Genomic DNA, 13885 nt, shown 5'->3' with positions numbered 1-13885 from the left:
TGCCTCATTGTGGCTACAACAATTTGTCAGGGTTTGAATATGAATACCAACCATTTATGTTTATAAGGTTTTCTAAATGATTAATCTTTGGTAGGGACCGTGTCCTACTATAATCTTTTATGCGTGTTTGGCACTTAACAGTTTCTAAAGCACTTTCACATATTATCTCCTTTAATTCTCATTTCAACCCTCTGAGGGAGGTGGCAATTATTCCCTTTAGCAAACGACAGGGTGGTGGGGAGGAATGTCTAGGAACTAATGGTTTTTTTGTTTTTTTTGTTTTGTTTTTTAAGGATATGAACAAAGTTTTTCTGGTTCCAACTTCTCTAAGGCATGTTACAAAATATTTGCTTATTTGCTACTTGGCAACTAAACAGTCTTTGGAGATTCTAGTTCTGAATGCAGTTCTAATAATATTTAACATATTCCCATTTGAAGAGTACAAACCAATGGTCAGAAATGGGTGTTGTTGTTGTTTTGATACAGTAGCTAGCTATTCCTAGGGATTAAACACTTAACAAGAGCAATTGGGTAATCTGCAGTTAAGGAGAGGTCAAATTTAGACCTGAAGCAGCACAAGAAAGGGTAGACCCCAGGCCCTCCACCAACAAGTTAATTAGTCATGAAAGTAACAAAATGAAGATTAGTAAACTTACTATCTTTGAACAGCATCGGGTACACATCCTCCTGCAACTAGTGATTAGCTATCTCACTGGTAGTGTAGATTGTTTAATGAACTGCTAGCACCTAGGACAGATTGACAGATAAAACCAAATCTGTCCAGAGTACTCCTAACCACCCCAGTTTGACGTGACCCTATTTGAAATTTAAAAAGAAAAGAAAAAAAAAAATCTGTCTACCACTACAGCTCATTCTTTCCTTAGGGCTGAATTTTGATTTGGTTGCCAGGGAGAAGAATAGTCAAAGGTGGCAAGTGCATTATAGGTATTTAATGTGTTGGAAGCTTCCCTGAAAATAATCCTTTCTGAGAGAACATTTGTAAATGACGATGGTTCTCAGGATCATTTCAGGCTCCCCTTCAGAACTCAGTGTAGACTCGGGGTCTGGGTGTAGTCTGAGGTCTTCTGGATCATCCCCAGGTTCCATCAAACTATCTATAAGTATCTGTCAAAATGCCTACAATATGCTAGGACCTTGCGAGATGCTGGGGATTGGTTATAACTGATTTCACAAACATTTGTTGAGGATAATGTGCTAGGCACTGTTTCAGGGCATTCTTTAATGAGCAAGATATGATTTCTGAGGTTAAAATATCAGATTAAAGAGACACTGAAACAAGCCCACCATCAATGGGGTCAATGATCACAAAGAAATCCCTGGCCAGCCCTAGCTGGTTTGATTCAGTGGAGAGAGTATCGGCCTTGCACATGCTTGGGTTTCGGGCTTGATCCCCAGTGTGGGGCATGCAGGAGGCAGCCGATCAATGATTCTCTCTTATCATTGATGTTTCTATCTCTCTCTCCCTTTCTTTCTGAAATCAATAAAAATATATTTTAAAAAATCTCTGGCCAGATATCAGTCATAAATGTAATCTAAGGCCTTTGGTTACAACTAAACTGGTTTTTAAAATGCAAAAATAACACACATGTTATATAGGACTTGAAAAACTTTTCCCAGAGTATTGTCACACCTATTTTTGTAGTTCATCTTCAACACCCCTAAAGAGTACGTAGGGGGATGTTGATTATCACTGCTACATATGGAAAAAAAATCAAGGTAGTATAATAGTGTGGTTAAGAGCATGAGTTTGGGAGTCAGATTTACTGGTCTGGGTAAAATGTAGATAATTCTTTTACTCACAGGGTTGTTGTAAGCTGTAAAGCATATTAGGTGTGAAACATGCTCAGCTAATTGGAGGAGGTGGTACTAGATTCTACTTCCAGCCTAAGCCAAAATTCAAGGCTCCCTTACAGTGTACATATGACAGGATCCATTGAATCCCACCATCTTATCCGATACATGGTGGAGTCCAGTGGGGGCCTTATGGTATCCTCTAGATTAGACAGGGCCATCCCCGCTGGGAAAGGCAAAACTGAGAGAAATAGTGTCACTTCTCCACATCCCTTTTCATCTTAGTGAAAAGCTCATGCCTCTTTGATGGGAGGGAATTTTCTACCTACTCCACTGCTCCTGGAGGGTATGTGGCTTTGCAGTCTGATGGCACACTCTTTCCACATCTTGAAACATTTCTCAAGAGAGGACATGCTTGTGGGTTGTCAGATTCACTCTGTGGCAAGCTGCTTCTCACAAACCCTAGAGAATTTTGACATTAGGTCTTTGCTGTAGAAGCCTCTACAAAAGGCTTGGGCAATACTTTCCCAGCTGTCAGGCACACTGTTTACAATGCTGCCCTTGAGCACATCCTTGACATTTTTCTTGGTCTTGTTGGAAAAACAAGAATCTAGGGTCAGAGATAACTTAGCTTATCTAAGATGACCTCCACCTAATTGTGACTGTTGACAAAGATACTAGTTTTGAAAATATAATGTGAGGTCCTCTACTGGCAATATTAATCACACGTATTCAAGGCTTAAGTGCTATATAATTAAAAGCAATTCCCGAAGACTGATTTCCTAATCTCCACAGAAAGGTAGAAACAGCTTTGTTTTTCTTAGCACTAAATTCTTTGGCCATGACCATATACTTTCAACAGATCAATATAGATATAAAGTGAGCCCTAGCCGGTTTGGCTCAATGGATAGAGTGTTTGCCTGTGGACTGAAAGGTCCTGGGTTCGATTCCGGTCAAGGGTACATGCCCAGGTTGCTGGCTTGATCCTGAGGTGGCGGGGTGCATGCAGGAGGCAGCCGACTAATGATTCTCTCTCATCATTGATGTATCTCTCTCCCTCTCCCTTCCTCTCTGAAATCAATAAAAATATATATTTAAAAAAAGATATAAAGTGAAACAATTTATTTTTTTAATTCTCACATGAGGATGTGTTTTAATGGTTTTTAGAGAGGAAGGGAAAGAGAAAGATCAATGTGAGAAAGGAACATTGATCCGTTTGCCTCCTGTATGCACACTGGGGATTAAACCTGCAACCTAGGTATGTTCCCTGCCCTGGAATCGAACCCACAATCTTTTGGAGAATGGGATGATGCTCCAACCAACTGAGCCACACAGCCAGGGCTAAAGTGAAACAATTGATAAGCATATCTAGGAAGACAAATTAGCAAGCAACCAAGAAAGACCTGATAAGCACCCTCTTGATGGACTAAAATATTCAGATAAAATGAAGGGAGGAAGCGCAATCAAGATGGTAAATTCTAAAACTATTCTTGGAGGTCACTCAGTACTCTCCTCCCTTCCCAACTACTCACTTTCTCTTCTGTGGCAAAATAAACATGATATTCCAAACACTTCTGTACTGTTTTCCTAAGGCTACCATAACAAATTACTACAGACTTGGGTGGCTTAACATAGAAATTTATTCTCTCACAATTCTAGAGGCTAAAAGTCTGAAATTAAGGTGTTTTCAGGCCCATTCCCCATCTGAAACCTATATGGGAGAATCCTTCTTTGCCTCTTCTAGTTTCTGTTTGCTAGTAATCCTTGGCTTGTAGATGCATCATTTCAATATCTGCTTCCATCATTACATGATTGTCTTCTCCCTATGTGTCTGTCTTTTCTTATAAATCTTACACATCAGTCATATTGGATTCAGTATGAACTCACCTTAATTCCATCTGCAATGGCCCCACTTCTCCAGTTCTGAGATGCTGGGGATTAGGACTTCCATATGTCTTTTTGGGATGCACAATTCAACCCACAACAATTTCTTATACTTGAAATTGAGTTTGTATAGCTTGTTTGTTTGTTTTCCCCATGGCAACTTAAAATAATTTAAATGACTTCTTCACAGACATTAAATGTGAAAAAAGGTCTACCTGATTTTGATCTAATAAAACACTTGACTGTATTTGACATATGACTACATTTTGTCTGCATCCTCTTGTTCATGGAAAGTCTTTCATGTTATTACCAAAGGAACCATCATTTTGACCACAGTTCCTCTTGGGGATTTAGAAGCAGAATGATTCTTTTCCAGTCCAGTTAATCTCTTGAACTGAAATGTAGACCCAGGAATTAGATTGTTTCTTTCTCTTTATAATGTGGATTGGGGAAGAGGTCTGCATGCAGAGGCTGTACACAGACAGCAGAGCCAAGAGCAAAAGTATTAATGACATTTGAGTCCCAGGCCCCAATTATTTCTGAGTCCAGGTGTATTCCTATTCTTGGGGTCTGTGAGTCAGTCTGTATCTTCATAACCCTTTTCTAGTTTAAAGTAATTTGAGTTCTGTTTCAATATTTAGAAAGCTTTTCTTTCTTTTTTATTAACCAGTGTCACTATGTAGCACAACTCTGGGAGGTGTTTACTCATAGCATAATCTATATCTGTGCTAACCAGCCACCAGCCCCTTGTGGCTACTTAAATTAACTCAAGTTAAATATGAAAAATTCAGTCACATTAATCACATTCCAAATGCTCCGTTGCCACATGGGAGTAGTGGCTGCTGTACTGGATAGCAGACAGAACATTTCCATCTCTGCAGAATGTTTTCTTGGACAGCCCTGGTCTTCATGACAACTCCCCCTGGAGTTATACAGGCACAATCAAGATGAAAGTCCACACAGTGTAACTTTTCTCAAGGCCAGACCTATAGTAGTGTCTATTGCAGTTATATTTTACTAGAGGCCCGGTGCATGAAATTCGTGCACTGGGGCAGTGGGGTGTCCCTCAGCCCGGCCTGCACCCTCTCCAATCTGGGACCCCTCGGGAGATGTCTGACTGCCAGTTTAGGCCTGATCCCACCGGCAGTTGGACATCTCTCTCACAATCTGGGACTGCTAGCTAGCTCCTAACCGCTCGCCTGCCTTCCTGCCAGATCGCCCCTAACTGCCTCTGCCTGCCTGCCTGATCAACCCCTAACCACTCCCCTGCTGGCCTGATTGCCCCCAACTGCCCTCCTCTACCAGCCTGATCGCCCCTAACTGCCTCTGCCTTGGCCCCTGCCACCGTGGCTTTGTCCAGAAGGAAGTCAGATGTCCAGAAGATGTCCGGTCGACCAGATCTAATTAGCATATTACCCTTTTATTAGTATAGATTTCCAACTCAGGCTATCAGTTTCCAGAATTTCAAGTCTCTTAGTTTTCCCTTCCCTTCAGAACTATGAATTTTTAAGAGTTTTAGTGGAAAGTACCTTGAATTGGGAATTGATAGCTGACTTCTTGGTCTCTATTGCAATGTGAAAATAGTAGTTTCCTACTGCTACTTTAACAAACTCAATCTTTAAAACACAAAAAGATTTATTGTCTTATGGTTTTGTAGGTGAGAAATCCTACACGGGGCTCAGTGGGCTAAAATCAAGGTGACAACAGGGCTGTGTGACTTTGACTTTTCTAATCCTTGGCTCTTGGCCCCGTTCCATCTTCAAAGGTAGCAATGGCCAGTTGAGTGTTTCTCAGATCACTTCATACTCACACACACTTGTGCATCCCTCTCCCACTTGTAAGGACCCTGTGATTACAATGGGCCCAACCAACTAATCCAGGATAATCTCTACATCTCAATTCCAGCTGATTAGTAAACTTAATTCCATCTGCAACCTTAATTCCCCTTTGCCATGTAACATAACATGGACACAGATTCCAGAGAGTAGGACATGATCATCTTTGGGGGTCCATTATTCTACCTACCACAGTGATGTTGGACAAATCTCTCACCTCTGGTTTTGCATTTGTAAAATTATGAGCTTGGTCTACATGACCTCTAAGGTCCTTTCAGCTCTATCAGCTAGGACTCCAAATTGGCAACAGTTAATAGTTACTGCTATGTCTGGTCTTTCACTGAATTTGGATTACATAATTATTCCAAAATAAGGTAACTCTGAACTTACATTCAGAAGTGACTTCCCAAGATATTGTCATGGATCTCCCACAATAAATGTTGGCCAGAGCCCAAAACACACATAAAGCCAATTATAAGGCAATAAACTTTCCTCTTAACATCAGAATGGAGAGAAAATGAATTTTTATGTTTTTGAATTTTTAAATGTATGGTAAACTAAGTGTTTAAATTACAAGTTAACAAAATTTAATTGATTACAAGTAAGGGTTTTGATGAGGAATAAATGAAGTGTACTTTATTTTATTTTTTTGTTAATCCTCACCTGAGGATATTTTTTCCATTGATTTTTAGAGAGAGTGGAAAGGAGGGAGGGACAGAGAGACAGAAGAGAGAGAAACATCGATGTAAGAGAGGCATATCTATTGGTTGCCTCCGCAAGTGCCCTGACCAGCCCAGGATTGAACCTACAAGCCAGTATGTGCCCTTGACCAGGAATTTAATTCCAGACCCTTCAGTGTGCAAGCCAACACTCTAATCACTGATGCACCAGCCAGAGAAAAATGAAGTGTATTTTAATTGTCTATCAACCCTTTCCCTTCTCCATGCCTTTTTGAAACAGTCAAGAGCTTGCTAATCATTGAATGAAAGCAATATTAGCAAAAAGGGACAATAAACTGCGTTACTAGTGAAAATCATTCAAATTCAAAGAAATGGAGTGAGAAGAAACTCTGATAACAGATTCAACATTACTTTCTGACTTAACCAAAATGACGCTGCTAGAAGAAAAGAGCATTTGGGTTCTTTTGTATTTTGAGTAATAAAGTAGCTCTATCACTGTGACACACTAAAGAATAAATGCTTTGACTAGAAATTAAAAGTTAATATAAGGAATAAATCCTTCAACAGTCTATCTCCTTAACCAATTTTCTTACCAATGGGCCCTTAATTACTACTGACTGTTATCAGAAGGTTACCTTCCACAATGAAATACTTCTAGTAATATACCTTAGAATTGACATTTTCTACACATTGTCACAATACACACAATCTGAAGAATACAGATGTATTTTTATTTTTTCATTTAATGATGCAAAACACAAATGCTGATTACATAGTTTCACATATAACTTTTCTCTCTCGCTTACAACTCAGCAGATTGGAACTGCTTTCAACTCTATACGGAGCATACCTATAATGAAGAGGAAAGAAATTAAAACTATAGCATTAACCAACAGAAATGTTAAAATTAGACCATTCTGAATAATTAACCTTAGAGCATCAAGAAAGTCTAGAAAACAAATCCACAAAGAGCATCAAGACCTCATTTTAAGTTTTAGGAAAAAATAATTTAATTGAACTACAAGAGAGTAGTAAAAGCATCTGATTTTGATTTAAATACCTATTTCATTTTTATCTCTTGATTGGCTGAAGTAGTGATATGGGCAAGTTGATATTAATATTTTAAAAAAGCAAATATTTGGATAATCAAACTCTAAAGAGCTGAGTCTGAGAGTTAAATATGGAAAAGTGTACATTAGTGACTACTATTTTACTCAGCAGAAATAAGTTATCTACTTTAATCAACCTTATCTATCTATCTATCTATCTATCTATCTATCTATCTATCTATCTATCTATATTATACATAAACTCACTATCTTTTAAATCACAGAATCACAGACCATACAGAGAATGTTACTTTGTTCACAGCTATGTTTTACCAGGAATTGTTCAGTCGTAGTACCAATCATACTGAAATGGTCACACAGTAAAAAATTAACCATCTATTGCCTGCCCTTATACATTCATCCATCCAACAAATATGAAACTCCGAGTGGGATGAGACACTGAGCAAGTTGCTGACTACATGGTGATTAATAAAACAGACAGGGTTCCTGTTCTCATGGAATTTACACTTAAGTGTGGGATATGACAAGTAGATATTAAGAACCAAATACACAAATAATTATAACTTATCATATGTGCTATGAAGGCACTGTGTATAGTCCTATTAGATTTAATAAAATAATATGATTTTGGTTTCCCTCTTAATTTTCTTTGAACACAGGCAGAGCATAATGGTTAAAAATGATTACACTAAGTGATGATAGACCAAGATACTAAAAATTTATAAATTTGTCACAGACAGGAATATAGGTACTAAAAAGCATAAATCTAATAAAAAACACACACAACCAAAATACATTATTTAAAAAGAGTTCAGCCCAGCCGGTGTGGCTCAGCAATTGAGTGTCTTGAGCATCGACCCAGGAACCAAGAGGTCACCAGTTCGATTTCTGGTCAGGGCACATGCCCAGTTTTCAGGCTCCATCCCCAATAGGGTAGCATGCAGGAGGCAGCTGATTGATGATGTTTCTCTCTCATTGATGTTTCTATCTCTATCCTTTCCTCTCTCTCTAAAAATAATCAATAAAAATAAAGAGTTTAATTAACTTGCATAATCTATTGATCCTATAAAATTGCATACTTACAGTATTAGCATTTAAGAAGTTTATTCCAACCCATTTCTTCTTTTATATTCTAAAACATCTTCATTATGTTGTTTGATGAGCTAGAAGGAGGTAACAGTTAAAATTAGAAATGTAATCTTCCTGGCAAATTAAAAAACAGGAGACTAACTAATACAGACCACTCTGAAACACTGCCTCCTTATAGATAAAAATTTTAAATGTTAACTCAAAGTATCTGTGCTAATTTTAAAATTCAACTTTTGCCAAATAAATTCCTTCATTCAGTGGGCAGTTAATGGAATGCCTCACCACAGAGGGATTAAACAACACAACAAAGCAGGACTCGGTTATTAAATGGGGTCCAGGCTGGTTGGTAGGTGTGTATTATACTTCTAACCTTAGAAATTTGATACTGTGAGTGAATGAACAACCTCACCCCCAAATATATGTGTATTAATTAGATACCAGGAGAACAGCCACTTTCTTAGAACCACTCTCTGACAAAATATGCAAGTGGAACAATGCTTGATATAGGGTGACATTCGCTGAAATCAAAGATTTAATTTCAACCAGAGCCCTCAACAGCAATAAAGCTCCATTTCAGGAAAACTTTAAGAATGTATAAAATTTCATTATAACATTATTTTAAAAGGATTAGTTACTGTTGTTAGGTTGTAAGTGACTTTCAACACCTCTTATTCCTTCCAATTTGAAAGAGCTGAATAACTTTAATGAGAAAATCCAAAATAAGAGACCTAAAGAGATGGAGTTAGGGGTAGTGGAGGAAGCCCCAACCCCATTAGGTACAAAACAAAAATTTTAAATACTAATGTAGCACAGATACTTTGAGTTAACTTTTAAGGAGGTAGTATTTCAGAATGGTCTATGCAGTGGTTGGCAAACTGAGGCTCGAGAGCCACGGTTTGCCGCTCTGTTGACTAATGAGTTTGCTGACCACTGGTCTATAGTGTAGCTACCTCTGAAGTTAGTGAGAAGCAGATTCAGCAAACTAATTTCTCCAAGTGTTTCTTGCATCTGTTAAAGTTCAACAATAATAGTACCTACATAGTGTTGTTGAGAATATTAAATGAGTATTTTTAAAAATATTTTTAAAAATTGATTTCAGAGAAGGGAGAGGGAGAGAGAGAAACATCAATGATGAGAGAGAATCATTGATCGGCTGCCTCCTGCACGCCCTTCACTGAGATTGAATCCACAGCCCTGGCATGTGCCCTGACTGGAAATTGAACCATGCCCTCCTGGTTCATAGGTTGATGCTCAACCATGGAGCCATGCCAGCTGGGCTAAATGAATTTTTATATATAAAGCATTTGGCATACTGTTAAGACAGAAGAAGAAGAAGAAGAAGAAGAAGAAGAAGAAGAAGAAGAAGAAGAAATTGTACTTACCTACACAGTAAGTACAATTTCCAACAATGTATTTATACAAACCAATGATTAAAATCTTATGTTTTGGCCCTGGCCAGGTAGCTCAGTTGGTTAGAGCATCCTCCAGATACACCAAGGTTTCTGGTCAGGGTACATACAAGAAGCAACCAATGAATGCATAAATAAGCAGAACAATAAACTGATGTTTTCTCTCCCTCTCCTTTCCGCCCAAATAAATTTTTAAAAATCTTATATTTTGGAAATCTAATGTGATTTAACTTATATACCTGTTCATTGATGGTTTGTCTCTACAACACCTGAGAAAAGTGCCTTCAATAAAACCCCAACCAGTCTCCATCCTCCTTAAGAAATTACTAGCAGATACAGCCCAGCAGGCGTGACTCGATGGTTGAGCATCGACCTAGGAACCAGGAGGTCACAGTTCAATTCTGGGTCAGGGCACATGCCAGGGTTGTGGGCTCCATCCCTAGTGTGGGGCGTGCAAGAGGCAGCCAATCAATGATTCTCTCTCATCACTGATGTTTCTCTCTCCCTCTCCCTCTCCCTTCTTCTCTGAAATCAATAAAAACATAAAATTAGATACAGGATAATAAGTAGTAACACTGCCACTCATGACAAACCCGTGCTAAGTAACAATGAATGACAAATTTCAGCTTCATCCTATTTTCTCAATGCCCCTAAAATCTTAATACTTTTCATCCTTGGCATTTCCTTCAAGGACAAATAATGTTATCAGCAAATACAGAACTATCCTATTGCATTGGGAGGTTTGCTCCCAACTGGCCGCCTCACACTGATGTTTCTCCTCCCCACCGCGTGGAGGTCGCACGCCCAAAGGGAGCCAAGACTTACATAGCCCCACAGGAAGACGGTGGTGCCCAAGGTCAGCCCCACTTTCAGCCAATCAGGTTTGTCGTGCAGCGGCTCCCGAACGTAGAACTTGGACCGCGCGGACGCTGCAAGGGACGGGAAACCTGTAACTGGTCTCCTTGTTGGAAACAACGTGTATTATCGCATTTAATTCTCCCTTCAACTCCACCCCCTCCTGAAACCACCCAGGGAACAGAGGTTCAGAGAGGTCAAGCGACTCGCCCTGGGCCACGGAGGACTGGGGGGAGGGGTGGGGAGAAGCGCCCCCGGGAGGTCTCTCCTCCGGCAGAGAGCGGGGAGGAGGAGTCCAAGGTCCGTCCGCACAGAGAGGGGTTGGGTGGCGCCGGGAGGAAGGTCGGCGGTGGGTGATAGGCAGCCGAGAGTCAGGGCTGCGGACAGGCGTGGGCTCGGGCCGCGCGGGCCGGCGAAGGTCACAGCAGGACGGGCCCGGGCCGCAGCCCCCCCCCCCCCCCCCCCGCGAGCCGGGTCCACCCTGGGAAGGGCAGGCGGGGAGGCCGGGTCGGCCTGCACGAGGAGGGACACTCACAGCCGCTCGGGAGCCTGGCCGGGGCCAGCAGCCGGGAGAAGGGCCGCAGCAACGCGGACGGCGCCATCTTGCCGGGCGGGCTCCGCCTCCCCCGCCCCCGCCGGTCCCTCCGGGTCGGCGCCGGCCCTCGGAGCGCCCCCTGGCGGCGGGACCCGCTGCGGAGAGGCGTCCGCCGAGTGGCAGCCTGAGGCGCAGTCCCGGCCCGGTACTCCCTGCTCTGGCCTCCGCTCCGGTCTGTGCGCGTTAGGGAGGAAATGATGAACGGCGGGTGTGGTGTGGGGGAGCAGGAGGAGGTGGTTTATCCTCTTCCTTGTCCTCGCAGAGTGTATTTCAGACCCCTTCCCCAGGGATACCTAGCCTTAGGGTTACTAAAATCTACCGTCAGGAGCCAGAAAACGGAAAATGAAGTGTGGTGTTGAATAGCTTAACAGTACGTTGATGACATTCTGTGTTCCAGGCACTGGGCCTTAACGCATCATGTGGTTGACATGCATCCTCTCGTCTCACCTTCACGACAGCCTGCATGGCATGCCGTGGTTATTATCCTCAACTTACAGATGAAGCTCAAAGAAGACAAGCTCTTCATCCAAGGTGACACGGGATGCCTTCTATTTGGAAAGACCTCTTACCGTTTCCAAAGCCTGTTGGCTCGCACTGTCATCGAAAAGCCTCGCCCTTTAAAGTAAAAGCCCTGGCCCGCTCAAGAGCACACTTTGGGGGCGGCAGGCTTCAGGCTGAGGTCTTGGGATCCCGGGGTTAGTGATCCTCCCTCGTTACCTATAGGGGCCCTCCTTAGCCCACTGTCCTCAGGCTTGGGCAGTCCCCTGAGGCCAGGAGTTGAAGGGCAGGGTCCCAAGTGCTAAGTTCCCAAGTGCCATTCCTGCTCACACCTTTTTACCAGGAGCTGCATGGATTTGAGGCAAATTACTTAACCTCTGAATGCCTCCGTTTGAAGTCTGTAACAGAAAGCCTATGGGTAGGGTCGTTGGGACGCTTTAGTTTGTAAACAACTTGGTTTTTGCCTGTTAAAAACATTGTACTGATCAGTCGGTTTTGTCTTTCACAGTTGAACCAGATTTTTTTTTTAAACATATTTTATTGATTTTTTAAATATATTTTATTGATTTCTTACAGAGAGGAAGAGAGAGGGATAGAGAGTTAGAAACATTGATCAGCTGCCTCCTGTACACCCCCGCACTGGGGATGTGCCCGCAACCAAGGCACATGCCCTTGACCGGAACCGAACCCGGGACCCTTGAGTCCACAGGTGGACGCTCTATCCGCTGAGCCAAACCGGTTTCGGCTATTTTATTGATTTTTTACAGAGAGGAAGGGAGAGGGATAGAGAGTTAGAAACATCGATGAGAGAGAAACATCGATCAGCTGCCTCCTGCACACCCCACACTGGGGATGTGCCCGCAACCAAGGTACATGCCCTTGACCGGAATCGAACCTGGGACCCTTGAGTCCACAGGCAGACGCTCTATCCACTGAGCCAAACCGGCCCCGGCTGAACCAGATTTTTGTACATTCAATTCTCAACTTGATCTGATGTGTAAAGACCTTGTAAAAATATGTGTAGGTAAAAGAGATAATAAATTTTAATAATTTAACGCTAAGCCTTTGAATCTTATGCCATTTAGTTTCGTTTTAAACGCAAAGTCAATGTTAGCAAACCTCTTTTCCTTCTACATATTCTTTTTTTGTTAATCCTCACCCAATGATATATATATGTGTGTGTATGTATGTATACATATATATATATATTTTAAAAAAATATATATTTCCATTGATTTCAGAGAGGAAGGGAGAGGGAGAGATAGAAACATCAATAATGAGAGAGAATCATTGATCAGCTGCCTCCTGCACGCCCCCTACTGGGGATTGAGCCTGCAACCCAGGGATGTGCCCTTGGCCAGAATTAAACCCAGACTCTTCAGTCCACAGGCCAACGCTCTATCCACTGAGCAAAACCAGCTAGGGCATGGTATTTTTTCCCATTGATTTTTAGGGAGAGGAAGTGGGGAGAGAGAGAGAGTGAGAGAGAGAAACATTGATATGAGAGAGATACAGCTATCAGTTGCTTCCTGCACGTGCCCCACTGGGGCCCTGGATCAAACACAACCCAGGTACATGCTCTTGACCAGGAATTGAACCCCCGACCCTTCAGTGCGCCGGCCAACACTGCAACCACAGAGCTTCACCAGCCAGGGCCCGTCTATATTTCCTTTAGCTATCTTATTAAAAATATTTTAACCAAAAATTATTAACTAAAGAGTAAAAAATAATTGTTTATGCTTTCTGGTTCACTTGTACTAGTACAGGTAATGGATGGCTAAATAGATTGCTAAGATGTGAGTCACTTTATTGTTTGTAACCTAGTTTGAGTCTCCTGGGCTCATGCTCAAGTAAGCAAACCACTCAGCTAATATGCTGACTCAGTTGTTGGTTCTCAGCTTCTTCTCTTCCTGTCCACTCAGCACCCAGTCAGTTGTATATCCTTTCTACACCATCCCTTGGAAGCTTGTCCTGACACAGCTTTTGCTGGTATCCAACAAGTTGGGACAGAAACCTGGTTTAGTGAGAGCATACAGAACCAGTAAGCAAATTGCCAATTTCAGTACTGCTACTGGAAAAGGCTGTTTTGTTCTTCTGGCCCCTTTTACTGGTGTATATTTTGGGAGAGTGATAAAGTATAAGCACATTTCTCTCAGCG

At 41.8% G+C, this 13885-nt stretch overlaps 1 protein-coding gene across 1 annotated transcript; it reads right to left on the bottom strand.

The window, feature by feature from the left end:
* Nucleotides 1–6921: 6921 nt before the first annotated feature.
* NDUFC1 (NADH:ubiquinone oxidoreductase subunit C1) lies at nucleotides 6922–11276 on the bottom strand. The gene is made up of 4 exons (XM_054716978.1): nucleotides 11170–11276; nucleotides 10605–10708; nucleotides 8365–8444; nucleotides 6922–7061 (listed from the first exon to the last, which is right to left on the bottom strand). The coding sequence occupies exons 1-3, from the start codon at nucleotides 11234–11236 to the stop codon at nucleotides 8385–8387; spliced, it is 231 nt and encodes a 76-aa protein (XP_054572953.1). The 5' UTR covers nucleotides 11237–11276; the 3' UTR covers nucleotides 6922–7061; nucleotides 8365–8384.
* Between the last annotated feature and the right edge of the window lie 2609 nt (nucleotides 11277–13885).

The sequence above is a fragment of the Eptesicus fuscus genome, chromosome 6, assembly GCF_027574615.1.
Source record: "Eptesicus fuscus isolate TK198812 chromosome 6, DD_ASM_mEF_20220401, whole genome shotgun sequence".
Classification (NCBI taxonomy): Eukaryota; Metazoa; Chordata; class Mammalia; order Chiroptera; family Vespertilionidae; genus Eptesicus; species Eptesicus fuscus.
This window is presented reverse-complemented; position numbering and strand designations above follow the sequence as displayed.